This window comes from Myotis myotis, unplaced genomic scaffold, assembly GCF_014108235.1.
Source record: "Myotis myotis isolate mMyoMyo1 unplaced genomic scaffold, mMyoMyo1.p scaffold_m19_p_14, whole genome shotgun sequence".
NCBI classification, from domain to species: Eukaryota; Metazoa; Chordata; class Mammalia; order Chiroptera; family Vespertilionidae; genus Myotis; species Myotis myotis.
Window position 1 is genome coordinate 43,837,790 of NW_023416318.1, and position 13,693 is coordinate 43,851,482.

General features: G+C 60.6%; 1 protein-coding gene across 1 annotated transcript; it reads right to left on the bottom strand.

Moving 5' to 3' along the window:
- Positions 1–615: 615 nt before the first annotated feature.
- On the bottom strand, positions 616–8,206 carry EMILIN1 (elastin microfibril interfacer 1). Its single transcript, XM_036335093.1, has 8 exons — positions 7,576–8,206; positions 6,491–6,616; positions 5,816–6,036; positions 2,786–4,690; positions 2,321–2,437; positions 1,880–1,897; positions 1,597–1,734; positions 616–1,182 (listed from the first exon to the last, which is right to left on the bottom strand). The coding sequence occupies exons 1-8, from the start codon at positions 7,743–7,745 to the stop codon at positions 839–841; spliced, it is 3,039 nt and encodes a 1,012-aa protein (XP_036190986.1). The 5' UTR covers positions 7,746–8,206; the 3' UTR covers positions 616–838.
- Between the last annotated feature and the right edge of the window lie 5,487 nt (positions 8,207–13,693).

Below are 13,693 nucleotides of genomic sequence, written 5' to 3' on the forward strand. Positions count from 1 at the left end.
GGCCTGAGGTCCTTCATTTGTCAGACGGACTCGGAGCTAATGCAGACCTCTCTGAAGTGCGGCTAGGCACGCTCCTGAAGGTGCCCATGCCGCGCCCTCTCCTGCACCCGCCGCTGCCGCTCCGCACGCTGGATCCGCGGTTGGCGCCGGCCTCGCGGCTGCGGCCGGTCCCGCTAAGCCGAGGCACTGCTGCACCCGGGCCCCGCCTCCGGCCTGGGCCGCCAGGTGCGCGGCGCTGGTCACGTGACGAGGAGGGGCGCTCAGCGCCCCCTGGCGGACACCGGCGAGACGGGCGGGCCCTGGAGGAGGGCCCCGCTGGGGCTCAGCCGCAGACGCAGGTCGCCGCCCACGCGTCCACCGCCAGTGCGGGCGGAGCTACCCCGCGCCGAGCCCTGTGCACGCCCACCTACCCCCGGACATACTGAAGCAGACGGTGTGTTTCGTTTTGTTCTGTTTTTTATAAAAACCAAATGTCTTTATTCCTGAATAGTTTAGTATGGCGGTGGTGGCGGAGCGCCTCAGGAGCGCCCTGGAACCCGGGGGACCGGCCTAGGAGCCGCTGGGGGAGCTTCTAGGGTCCGGGACCCGCTCCTCCGCAGCCCGGGGCCTGCGGGGGACAGCGATCAGGCTCACAGTCTGGACAAGGGACTCCGGAGACCCCCACCTGGCACGCTCCGTTTGCGGGGGTGGGGTGGGCTGGGGGGGGGGGGGAGGCTGCTCTGGGCGCCTTTGCCGGTCGGGTCTGGAGACGGCGATGCACCTGGGGCTGGGGTGCCCGCCCCCCCAGATGGCTCTTTGGCGGCACAGACACTTCAGGCCGGTCGGCCCGGCCCCCTGCCTACGCCTGTTCCAGCTCCAGGTCCAGGTCCCCGTAGAGCAGGGCTCCGCTGAACATGGTGAGCGGCTCCTCCGAGTGCGCCAGCTGCCCCATGACCAGGTCGATGCAGACCGTGTCCCCCGCCTGCAGCGGCAGGATGAGGCTGAAGACGCCCAGGGCGCCCGGGCTGGGCTGGCTCTCGGCCACCGGCTTATTCTCCAGGCCCTCGGGCTCGTAGCCCCCGGAGTCTATGCGCGCCACGCCCAGGTTGGAGCGGGACAGGACCGCCTCCACTTTTTCGTGCCGGTGTCCGGTCAGCACGGCGCTCAGCAAGTAGCGTCCAGCCAGCGGCGCTGTGAACACGCCTGGGGACGAGGATGGCCGTCAGGGGGAGGCAGGTGGCAGGGCCCGCGGGCTTCGGGACCCAGAACTGGACTAGGGAGGGACCTGCTGGGTCTTTTCACCGCTCCCCCACAAGACTGCAAGCTCCACGAGCGAGCGCAGGAGATCTGGTGTTTTGTTCATTCCCGCACCCCCAGCACTCAAAACAGTGCCCCCCAACCCCCCAAAAAGCTGTGAGCTAATGACTCCTCCCCTCCCCACCCCGCAGTCAGCCAAGCTGTGGTGAAAATGGATAGATGGGGGACTGGGACTCCCAAATCGGAGCAGGAAGAGGTCCACCTTGTCTGAGGGCGGGAATGGGCCGTCACTGCATGGCCTCTCCACCGCCCGCCCCCCGCCCCTCCGCCCCGGGCCAGCCAGCCCCCTACCCGGCTTACCGGTTTCTGGATCATAGAATTCCCCATCATTGAGCAGGACTCTGTCGAAGGGCACTGTGCCTGGCTCAGACCTGGGCAAACTCAGGGCAGCTGAAAAGGCCACCCGGGGCACGGAGGCTGCTGGTGCCCCCTCCACTCCTGAGTGGGGGTAGGGTGGGTGTCAGAGTAGATGCTCAGCCAGTTCCTTCCCCTCGGGAATCTCTACCCCCAGGGCTGCCTGAGGCCTTCCATCCTCCAACCCCCAGTTCAGTTCCCCTCCCTCCAGCCTCAAATGAGAACTTACCTTGTTCACCTTGGGGACCTGCGAGAGGAGGAAAGAGGGGAGAGAGAGAGAGAGAGAGAAGCTCTAAGTCACTCAGCAAACATCTGCTGAGTCTGTCCGGCTGTGCTAGGTGCTATACGGACTTCAAAGCAGGAATGGGGTTCCAAGGAGAGGAGGAGCAGGGCCACGCTGTCAACTGCTGGGCCTATGCCCTTAGCCTTTCACACCCGACACAACCTTTGTAGGCTCAGCCTTGGTCTTCAAGTCAGCAGTGAGGCCACCATATCCAATCAGCCAACAGTGCCTTGGCTGATTGTCTATCCCAGGGCCCGGCCACTTTCCTAATCACTGTCAGCCATCGGGACCCCATTCCTCATCCCTTTCCCCACTTCCCTGTCGAGTTCAAAGGGGAATGTCAGAGGGGCGGTAACCCTGGCTGCTCAAGGATCTCAGCCCACATACCTGGTGGCCCAATGGGCCCCTTTTGTCCATCCTTGCCTGGGGGTCCTGGAGGCCCGGCGGGACCTGGGGGTCCCTGTACTCCAGGAGGCCCTGGGGGCCCAGCTTCACCTGCAGGCCCTACAGTGACAAAAGTTTGTTGTAGGAGAGCCATAAAAGGAGTTTCCAAAAGACAGAGAGGGTGATGGTTCCACGGACAGGTTGATGGGACCCTGGCTGCCCATGCGGGCTGCCTGGCTGGCAGAGCAGCACCCTACCCCCACCCACAGCCGGGGGGAAGGCGGGGAGCTGGGGCCCGGGATCACCTCTAGTGGATAAATCAACCCCTGGGACAGGGATGGGCTCTGCAATTCATGCTGAGCAGAGCAAAGAAAAAGTGGATGGGCTTAAGGCTGGGCTGTTGTGAGAGAGGGAGAAAGAACTGGAAAGGGGTCCCCCCACACCCCAGGCCTCCTCTTGCCCCCTCACCAGTGAAGTCCCTCAGGCCGAGCTGGTGGAGCCGGTCCTCCAGGAGCAGCAGTGAGCTGTTCAGGGCACCGAGCCGCCTGCCCAGGCCCGCCTGCCCCCCCAGCAGCTTCTCCAGCAGGGCTGCCTGCGTCTGGCTGGTGCTGTTGGTCTCCCGTAGCCCAGCCCAGAGCCCAGCCACATGTCTGGAAAGGCCCTCACGTAGGCCCTGCAGTCCCCCGGCCACTGTGTCCAACCGCTCACAGACGCCCTCCAGACGGCCCAGTCGCCCCTCTAGGCTGGGGCACTGGCCAGCCTGCGCCTGTCCCTCCTCCAGGCCTCGGAAGCGCTCCTCACTCTCCATGACATGTTCTGTGGCCTCCTGCTGCAGCCTGTTAATCTCGGAGATGATGCGGTCCTTGGTGGCTCCCAGGTCGGCCAGATCAGCGCCCTGGCCCTCCACTGTGGCCTGGAGCTCATGCAGCGAGTCATTGAAGGAGCTGACGGTGAGGATGACTTCGGAAAGCTCTCCTTGCAGGGCCTGGAGGGCTGAGCCTGAGCTGCCCCCGAACACACTGAAGCCATCCAGAGGCCCACGGCTCGGCCCCCCAACACCCGGGCCAGCCCCCGGGCTCCGTGGAGGCAGCAGGGGGCAGGAGCAGCGCTCCACGCCATCCCGAAGGCGGCCCAGCTCCTCCTGGACGCCCCCACAGGCCCCACAGCCCTCATCCCCACGGGCCTGTAGCAGACCCTCTAGCTGGCCCAGCCGTGCAGCTGTGAGATTCAGCTGAAGTGTGAGCTCTGCAGCTGCCTCATCCTGAGCATCGACACGACCCTGGAGCTGGCCTACGACCCCTTGCAACCCTTCCAGCGTGGCCTGCCGTGTCTCCCCAGCTGCTCCCACCTTGTTTAGGCCAGAGATGACCAGCCGCAGCTGCCCCTCGCCGTCCAACACCCTGCGCTCCAAAGCACTGAGGGTCTCACTGACCTGGGAGTCCTTCTCCCCCAGGGCCCCAGAGCAGAGCTGCCCACATGCCTGCACGGCCCCTGCCACCTGCTCTTCCAGCAGGTCCAGCCGCCCACCCAGCTCCTTGCTCACATTGTTCAGCAGCCCCTCCAGCTTCTCTAACCGGCCCCGGGCAGCAGGCAGCCAGTGGGTCAGGCCCCCAGGACGCCCAGGTCGGCCCTCCTCCTGCTCCTGCGAGGGACCCAGGGTAGAGTTGAATCGGTCTTCCAGGCGGGAGAGGCGGGATGCCAAGCTGGTGTAGCCTGGGGGATGGCCCCCCTGCCCCGCTGCACCTTCCAGCTCCGTGCCTCTCCGCCCACTCAGCACGGTCACTGAACCGGCCACGACCTCTAGCCTCCGCTCCAGCTCTGCCAGTCGCCGGCCCAGCTCTGGAGGGCAGCATTCCTGAGGGGGCCTGCGGCCCACGGCCTGCCCGGCGAGCTGCCGCTGCCGCTCCTCCAGTAGCTTCTCCAGTCTTCGCAGCCGCTCCCTGTCCTCCTGCTGCTGCCTGCGGAAGCCATCTAGCCCCGCCAGGCACACGGAGCAGGACTCCTGCAGCCGCTGCTCCACCTCCCGCAGCAGCTCCTCGCTGTGGCCGGGAGAGGCTGGGGCCGGATTCAGGGCTGTGCCACCACCACCGTGATGGTTGTTGAGATGGCCCAGCTCCTGGTCATGGGTGGAGACACGCTTGTCCAGTTGCTGCAGCTGCTGCTGGATCTCGTTGAGGGTTTCGTGCACGCCAGGGCGGGCAGCTGCGTCTGCTGGCTGCTGCCTCCCGTTAAAGGCCGTCTCCACAGCCTTCTGGACATCTTCCACCAGGCGCCCACTCAGTCCCTGCAGGACACCCCGAAGGCCCTGCAGCTCCTTTGTCAGGCTCTGTACCTGCTCCTCCAGCTGCTGCACCTTCTCTGACTCCCCAGGACCTGGCAGAGAGGAGAAGACATAAGGCAGCGGGGCTGGACTCAGTGCCAGCCTCCTAGGTCCAACTCCAGCAAGAGGTCAGAGGTCCTAACTGATTTGACTATGGCTTAGCGGGGTGATTTGAGCAAGAAAAGACAGAAAGAAACTCTCATTCACTGAATGCCTCAAGGCCAGATCTTTCCCCCTTGCAACACTCCATTGGGCAGCTACCGTGAGCTCTTCCCATTCTGCAGAGCGGGAAACAGAGGACCAGAGAGCTTAAGTAGCTGGGCCATGGGTTACAAGTTAAATAAGTGGCAGAGCCAAGTTTGACACCCAGGTCATCCGTCTGACCACCCAGCCCATGTCCTCTCACTGTCCAGCGGGCCTCTTAACGCTATGGAAACAGCTTCCTTCTGTGAAACAGGTATGACACGGCAACTCCCCCGGCAAGTGAAATGGGAATGTGGGGTGGCTCTGTGGCCCCAGGACCGCGGCCATTCCTGGGCAGCACCGCTCCACAACACCACAGGACACAGATGAGCTCTGTGGCAGGCCTCTGGGGGCTCCAGCTGGATGAGGGGAGAGTCAGCCAGAAGTTCCTGTTTCCATAATTACAACATGACTTGCTCCCTGGCAAGCAAACACAGCACATCCGCAGGGCCCAGCACACTGGGGAGGGAAAGCAACAGGGCAGGGACTGCTGCATTCTGGGACCTGCAGTCTCCAGGGGCCAGGGAGGGGCCTGGGACCTGGAGTTGGTTGCAGTGCATGCTGGGACTTGTAGTCCCAACTGTCTATATCCCCTTGGACCAAGCTTCAGAAGGAATTCCCCCTTCTTCCCGCAGCTGTTCCCAACTAGGAAGTATCTTGGCCACATGTGGGCATGTGTAAGCACATTCACTTTCTCTGCCTCCTTTTTCTCTGGTCCCTCTCAATCTCTCCATCTCTGGTGTACACACACGCACACACACGCTTACACATGCAAATGCACGCACACACACGGACAGGGAATCTCAGAGATCCCATTAACTCTTTTCTGTCCCTTTTTTCTGGCTTGGAACATGGAGGTTTCCCTCAGCAGCCTGGTCCCCCGTTTTCTGCCCCCCACCACTTCCCACTACTCTCTCCAGGGCTCCCATACTCACCTTCCCCGCCTAGTCCACTCAGGTGGCTTCCTGCACTGGAGCCAGAGAGGTTGGGGCGGCCAGGCCGTGGCCGGGGGCGTGGTGTGGTCGGCGCAGGACCCAGCACTGGGGCAGGATTCTCAGCACAGTCATCACCCCCATATCCCTGACAGCACCTCCACTCCATGTCCGTCACCGTTTTGTAGGCCACGCGGTAGCGAGGACGGAGGAAGCTGCGGTACCTGGGAGAGGTGGAGGGAGGGCTCATTACTCCTCCCTGCACTGTCGGTGACCGTGGCCCCTGTCCTCAGAGATGGGCAGCTGCTGGTGGGCAAGGCCTGTCCCTCAGGCTGGGTCCCCCTCACCGTTCAGCATGTGGTCTTGCTCAGCTGACAGCTGTCAGCTAGCTTGTTGGCCAAGGGCCAAATCGCTGTTCTGCCTCCGCTGTCCTGTGCTGGAGCCTTGAACTCCTCTCCTTGAGCATGGCCAGCCAGAGACGGCACTGAGGGGCTGCAGAGTGCTCTAGTTCAGTGTGCCCACCAGCCAAGCTGTTGCCTCAGCATCTCCTCAGAATGGCTGACTGAAGCCCCTGGCCCTGCCCTCGCTACCTGCTTGGTGCACATTCCCAAGTTGGCCGCCCTAGTGCTGTCCTGGCCCTGCCCCCACCAAGCACCCACTCCCCAGCGCTGGGCTCACATGATGCTGCGGGGACACTGGGGCTGGCCCCAGCCACAGGGCTGGTAGTCGGGCTTGACGAAGGTCTCTACTCCATCCTCCAGGACACAGCTCACTGTCCGAGTCACCACGAAGGCACACCAGTTCCTGCAGGCACAACCCCACATAGGCACAAGAGCCAGGGACACACACCCTGGGGAGGGCCCAGGGCCACCAGAGGGCCGGGGCGGGGGGGGGGGGGTGTCAAAGGATGAAGGGCCCTGAGGACCCGTGGGAGCGGGGCTCTGGCAGGGGCAACTCCCCCACGCCTTCCTGTCCGCCCGGAGTCTCGATAAAGACTTTTCAAGACAGGAGAGGAGGCGCAGAATGGAAAACCACAACTATGAGAAGTTGATCCTCACGGCTGGGGCGGGGGCCCCGGGGAGCCTCTGGATTCACCCATTCATTCGTGTCCCTTTTCTATCTCAGTCTCTAGCCTGGCGTGGCCTGTGTGAGCCGGCTGGCAGGGGCCCTCTGGTGACTCGGTGATTCCCTGGATGCTGGCTTCCACCCACCCCTCAGGGGAGAGGCCCCGGCAGGCAGGGGTCCAGCTCAGGGTTCAGCAGAGAATAAGCCATTGATGAGCCCTGTCCCTCAGGGGGTTTGCTGGCCTCGGATCTGTGTTGGCTGGAGTGGCCCAAAGGAGCCCAGCAAAAGCGTGTCAGTATCAGGGATCCCTGGAGGGGCTGAGGAAGCCCCAGGAAGGGATGAAAGGGCTGCCCGAGGATCCCAGGCTGGTACGCAGGGCAGGAAGGCCCGGCCATGCCCCTCAGGTCGTCCCCCTGGACACCTAACTTCAGGTCCCGCCGAGGCAGAGGGAGCTGGTCCCCCTGAGGTTAGACAAGAGGACCTATCTATTGGGGGGGGGGGGGCGCCTGGAAACGCCCAGCAGGAAGGTGGGCTCGTGAGGAGCCATCTGATGGATGGGCTTCCTCTCCCTCTCTTCCCTGCATTGGGGAGACAGCCCAGGAGAGGGCAGCCAAAGCGGGGGCCTCGATACCCACTTCTGACCCACCCTCCCACCTACCATCAGCCTTGGGCTGGGCCCCTCTTCACCAGACACTTACCTGTGGCGGCTGGCAGGCCGCGGGGCGCTCTGGGCCTGGGGCCCCCCGGGGCTGAGGGCCCCACCGTTCCCTGTGTAGAGGCTGTACCCACGAGGGGGGTAGCTAGCTGCCCCCACGGCTGTGGTCAGCAGGCAACAGAGGTAGCAGCTCCAGAGGGTCCTGGGGGCCATGGTGGGGCGCTTGGCCGTGGCCCTCAGAGGCACATCCCGCCTGATCGCTGGCGCCTCTGCCTGGAGCGGGGATGCCCGCAGCTCCGGGGTCGGGTCCTGTCCCCAGCTTCCTGCCAGCAGCCCCCAGCCACACGCCTCCTCCTTGGCCTCCTGGCCTGACCCCTCTCCCCCTCCTCCTCCCGCCTCAGGCTCCCGTCCGTCAGTCCCTCCCTCGGTTCCTTCCGCTCTCCTCTTCTCCACCTCTGAGGGGAGTTTGTTCTCGGCGCCCCCAGGCCTCCTGCGCCTGGTCCCTGCCCCTCTCAGATGCTGCTTCCTGGGCCTCCGCCCCCTCACCCCAGCTGGCCCTCTTCTGGTCTCCTTATCCGTTTTCCCCAATGACTGGATCCTGGGGGTGACAGGACTTTACCCCTGTGGCCGTTCAGAGGCGCAAGAGTGGCTGTGTGGGGCGGGCCCTGGCCTCCTGCCTCCCTCTCTTGCTCACTCCCCTCCCTTCCCCCCTGTCTGGCTGGCGGTCCAGCCTCCCCTTTCCTCCCCCCACCTCTCCAACCATCGTGCGCCACATCTGCTTCTAGTTAACTCCGGGAAAGAGGGGGGAAAAAAGGAAAAACAGAAATGTGGAGTTGCCGCCGGGCTTGGAGCCAGCCTCTCAGACGGGCCACATGGAGTGGGGCCGGGGCCAGGGCTGGGGAGGAGGCCCAGGGCTGGCCGCTTCGCTAGGGAACAGGAGCTGAAGCCACAGCTCCCCTGGGCAAGGGCAGGCCTCTCCTGGGAGGAGAGACCTGACAGTGGGGGGGGGGGTGTTTGGGGGTTGGGGGGGCCCCAAAGGTGAGAGGAAGAGGGGAGGACTGTGAAGAGAGGAGAGCCTGGAGAGCTCAGCAGAATATCACTCACCATCCAGTCTAGCTCCCTCCTTTTAAGATGTGAAAATTAAGGCTCAGAGAGGGAAAGTAATTTGTCCAAGGTAATACAGCAAGTTAAGAGCAGAGCTGAGATTAAAATCTAAATACCTAGTCAGTGACTTGGGAGAAAGAAGGAGAATAGGAGAGAGGGCTACTGGGCCAGGGCAAAGGACAAGGACTCCATGAGGCAGTCAGGAAATTCAGAGAAGCCAGAGGGGAAGGAAGGAATCTGGAAATGGGGGAGCAACCTTGTCAAGCATGGAGAACTTGGGCAAGAGGAGACTCTCATTCTAAAAAGGCCAAATGAATGTGGGTCCCAGACTAGTTTTGGGGAGGGTCAGGCCATGAGGGGGGGGAGGGAAGGGAGGTAGACAAATTGAGCCCTACTACAGAGTAAAGGAAGTCACTCCCTCCCGTGGAGGCAAGTCTGATAGCCTCTGTAGCAGGCTGGGGACTCATAGGACTCAGCATCAGCCTGACCCGACAGGCAGCGCCTCCTGGGATGTTGGGATCTGTCAGCGGACCCCTCTCCATCAGCGGACCCCTCTCCATCCGCGGGCCCCTCTCCACCACCTGGCCCTCAGTGCTGTGTTCTGGACCAGGTCCCGTGTGGAGGGACACTTGGGAGGGCTGAGCGGAAGTACTAGGAGAGCGCCGTGTGCTGAGCACGGTGGAGGCACCCAGGTGCAAAGGCATGTGTGTGTGACTCAGTAAGGAGCAGCTGGGGCTATTGAGGAATGGGACCAAGCTCCAAAACAGAAACTAACATAACGCGGGATAGACAGAGCGCCTAGGAGGCCAGGCCGATGGAGGAGGCGTGTTGTGGGCAAGAGGAGTGGAAAGACAGCGGCTGCTGCGGGAGTCAGAAAAGAGGTGTTGGAAGAGACAGAGAGGTTTCAGGTTGGGAAATGTGGTCTTCCTCAGTTTCCCCATCCATAACTTGGGAGTAATAATAGTGCCTCCTTCCTAGGTCTGTGAGGGCTGTTAATACACACAGAGTTTAGAATACTGCCTGGCATGTGGTAAATGCGCAGTTAGCTTTTATTTGTGTCAAGAAGTGGCATAGAAAGTCAGAGAAGTGCATTGCGGAAAAATCAGGGAGAGCCTCAGATGACTGGCTAAGAGCCTGGACTGCACAATTTTGAGGAGGGGATCAGTATCCCTGCAGAGAGAAGACTGAAGACCGTCAGCAAGAACAGTGGGCAGGGTGTTAGGGCACGAGGATGCTGGTTCCAGCTCCTCCTCTAACTACGTTATCACTTTGAGCAAGTCCCGGGACTCCACTGGGGGTCTGTTGTCTAAGGTCCCTTCCAAATTCTGCACTGCAAAGTGGTGCAGGCCTGAAAGAGAAGGCTGGGTACCAGGGGAGCAGATGAAGGGAGACACCAGCGAAGATGCCAGGGTTCTAGCCAGGATGGGTAGGTTGAGAGGAGGAGCAGGTTTGGAGGAAAGAAGGATGACCCTGATTTAAACATACAGGCATTTAGCTTTATTAGGCTTCACAGATGTTGCTTTTTTTTTTTTCAAATAGAAAATGTTACACATGTTTACAAATTTACTTCCTTCACCAGCAAAAGCATTACGACTCGCTTTATTGCAATATTCACTTACTTGCTGTGGTTAGGAACCAAACCCGCAATATCTCCGAGGTAGGTCTGTACTGAGTTTAACGTGAGAGTAACACATCTCAATAGAAATAGATGTCCAGGAGATGATTCAAAATGTGGATCTTGATTCTGGGAACCGTTTGCAGGGCAATGATTGGAAGCCATGGGAGGATGCCACCAACTCTTCAATGTGACTGAATGACCGGCCTCTGAGGTCCTATGAATGCTAAGGGTTGGGAGCAATGCAACAAGAAGACGGGATGGTGAGAGTAAGCCCTGGAACCAACAGACATGGGAGTCTGTGGCTGCCCCTTAGAGGTGTCGGATGGAGATCCTGATTTCAAAGTTGCTGCCGGTGGAAGGTTGCAGCTTCGTCCCTGGTCTCAGCATCAGTTCTAGGCCCTGGCTCTGGCAGGAGGCCAACCCACTTCCTCTCTAGGTTGTCCTGGTGGGCTTTCTTTCTCTGTTCTTTCTCCTCTTCTCCCCCTCGGGAGGCCTCTGGCAACCTGAGGAGTCATCCCAGCCATCTCGTCACTTCCCAGTTGTCACCCATCCCTTTGCCTGCCCCCTTAAGTTTAAAAACCGGTTATATTTTAAGTGTGTCAAGTCAGAAATGTTGGCTTTGAAATACAATTGCAGTATGTTACATATCATTTAGTCCTATAATTAGGGGCCGAGACCTCAGGGCTGACAGGGATGTCTGTGAAACATCAAATAAATCAGTGGCTCTGGGTTCACTGGGGAGGCCGGAGGCGTTGGGCAAGAGGCTGTAGGGGAAACTAAGATGAGGGAGAATGCCATGGTGGCTGCAGTGGTAGTATTGGCAGATGGCCACAAATTTCCAAAGCAATTGGAATTCTTGAGGTCAACTAGGCTAAGTCCCTGGGCACTAGGACAGTATCTATTTTATAACTGCTCCAAGATGAGGAATTTCCAAGGGTCTAGTGCCAATGGGCAATCTTGGCTCTACGACGTAACTCATTCAGTCGACCATCACTGAGCAACGAGCTCGTGCCCAGGGCGGGCCAGGGGACACCAGTAGTAGTAAGGAACATTTTATGTCTAAGCATCTGTCAGAAGATAAATATTGAGAGGGGAAAAGGAGGGAATAATATGAATTAGGCCTTGAGTCATGCAGACCCAGATGGGAATTCAAACTTGTGGGGACTCTTGAGCAAAAGTCTACTCCTCCTCTCAAATGCATACATTTCCTTTTCCTTCCAACCCTTCTACAGGTGCAATACTTTAGGTACCAAACTCCCTGGACTCAGGGTTCAGTCCCCTTCTCCCAGGTCTGGTTGATTTTTTCTCCTGAGTCTAATTCTAAACTCATCTTTTCCTTGAAAATGTCACACTAATCACAAAGATTAAGCTGCACATGTGCCCCCTCCAGATCCTCTGCCTCCTCCAATTCTTCACAGGATGAGGCTGTGCCTGTCCCATTTCCCACATACTCTTCTACCCAAACTGTTTTCAAGCTTTATTTGTTCTTAGCTGGGTCTAGTTTTGTCCTGGAGACCATTTTTGTTTCAGTTTCTCTAGGCACCAGGCCAAGTGACCCATTCAAGGCGGATAAAGTCTCAGTGACCTAGGCACAGGAAGTTGTGGGAGGTGAAGGACATTTCTGGATGGCTCTAAAATACGTCCTTTTCCTCTTGTCCCTGACCCAGGACAACCTGATATCAAATAAATCAGTGGCTCTGGGTTCATTGATCAGAGGAAAGAGAATCAGGTAACACGGTCTCTAACCGGTCGTAGAACCGTGGTCAAATCAATTGCCTTCTGGGCCTGTTTCCTTCGTTATAAAACGATCTTGGAGGCACCCTTCCGCTCTGACAGTCTAGGAAGCTTGGCACCTGGCTCAGCGGGTTCAGGACAGGCTTGAAAATCTGAAGCACCTCATGCCATTGGCAGTCTGGAAAGTCTGCTTTCCAGGATCTAGTTCTGTTCCAATCGTAGCTCTAAGATCTGCTTGGACTTGAATCTGCTTCAGATTTCCAGGGGACATGAAGCCTAATGTGTGTAATCCTTTAAGACCCAGACCCTCGTTCTCGCTGAGCAGAGCTGGGAACAGACTGGCCCCTCGAGGAAACACATTCTGGGGTTTCAAGGTTATGTGGAGGGGACATGGGCTTGGGATTCTAAATAGGAAACCTCTGGGAAATACTGGGTGAGGGCTGGGGTGAGTGGGGAGGCCAGAGGAGCCAGGACTACGAAAGGCAGAGGCTGAGCTTAGGAGTTATGGACCAGAGCATGGCGGACACGCTGGTGACGGTCGGTCCCAGGCCAGGAAGGCCACGCTGGGCGAGCGCTGGGCGAGCGCACACCAGCGCACCGGCGGCACTGGTCCCCCACCCGCTGCCGGCCCCATGGGAACGCCTGTGGTTTTCTTTGGCTCAGGAGCAGCAGCGTCCCCTGAGCCCGGGCCCCTCTACCGCAAAGCAACTGGCTTCCATTACCCTGTCAGCTCCGGCCCAGCCCCCCGCCCAGCCTGGCTCCGTGCCGTTCCCTTTTATGGTGAAGCCGAGGGACGGGGAAGCCAGGGGTGAAGGCGGAGTGAGCAGCTTCTGGCTGGGCAGAGGGCTAGAGCCCCAGCGGCTTCTCCCCTCACCGGACCCCCGACAACACCCCGTCATCTTTCTCCTTCCTCCTCGTGACCCTGCTCTGCTCGGAACCCACGGCCCCTCCGGCTTATCCCGGCCATTCCTCCCCGCTCCCTCCCTCACATCCGGGGGGTGATTTCCCACTTGGCCGAAGTCCCACGATTTGGGGTTAGATTTCGGGAGGGTCCGCCCTATTTCCGACGCCTACCCCGGAGGTGGGGGTGCGGGGTAGGGGGTGGGGGGAGCCAGGGTAAGGGAGGCGCTGGTCAGGTCACAGGCAGGATTGTCCTACGTGTAGGGTACGGGGCGCAAGGGCTGGCTCCGAGGAGAGCAGCACCCAGTTGTCTCCGTTCGGCACCACCTCTCATCCCTCACCCCACCGCCGGGCCAGGGAGGGGATCCGAGGGCAGGGCCCAAAGGAAGCACCTGGCCGGCCGGGCCGGGCCGGGAAAGGGTGAGCAGCAGCGTGGGGGGGGCGGGACGGGAAGGGGTGTCAGAGTCTAAGGTCAGGCCAAGCCTCCCGCCCGGCCCCACTGCCGCACCCTCGCCCTAGCACCCCGCGGCTCCGGGGAGGCGGCCCCGGCGCTGTTAACCACGTCCCCCGCTGCGCCAGCTGCGCCCAGCTGTGCAGCGCGGGCCCGACACACGCCATCCCGCGGCCGCCCCGCCCCAGACCACGCCCCTTGCGAGCGCGGCGGGGAGCAGGCGAGACGGCGGGGCTAGAGAGACCGACCCCCGCCGGAAGTGCCTGTCCTGGAGCTGAGCTGGCGCCACAAACTTCCGGACCAGGTCTCCTACCTTCAGCCGGAACGCAGACCGCCGCGGAGCCGAGCGCAGTT

Coding starts and splice junctions, on each gene's coding strand:
- EMILIN1 (XM_036335093.1), bottom strand. CDS start 7,745: ATGGCCCCCAGGACCCTCTGGAGCTGCTACCTCTGTTGCCTGCTGACC. Junction 4,691..5,815: donor GAGTGGACTAGGCGGGGAAG/GTGAGTATGGGA, acceptor CCTCTCTGCCAG/GTCCTGGGGAGTCAGAGAAG. Junction 1,183..1,596: donor ATTCTATGATCCAGAAACCG/GTAAGCCGGGTA, acceptor CCTCGTCCCCAG/GCGTGTTCACAGCGCCGCTG.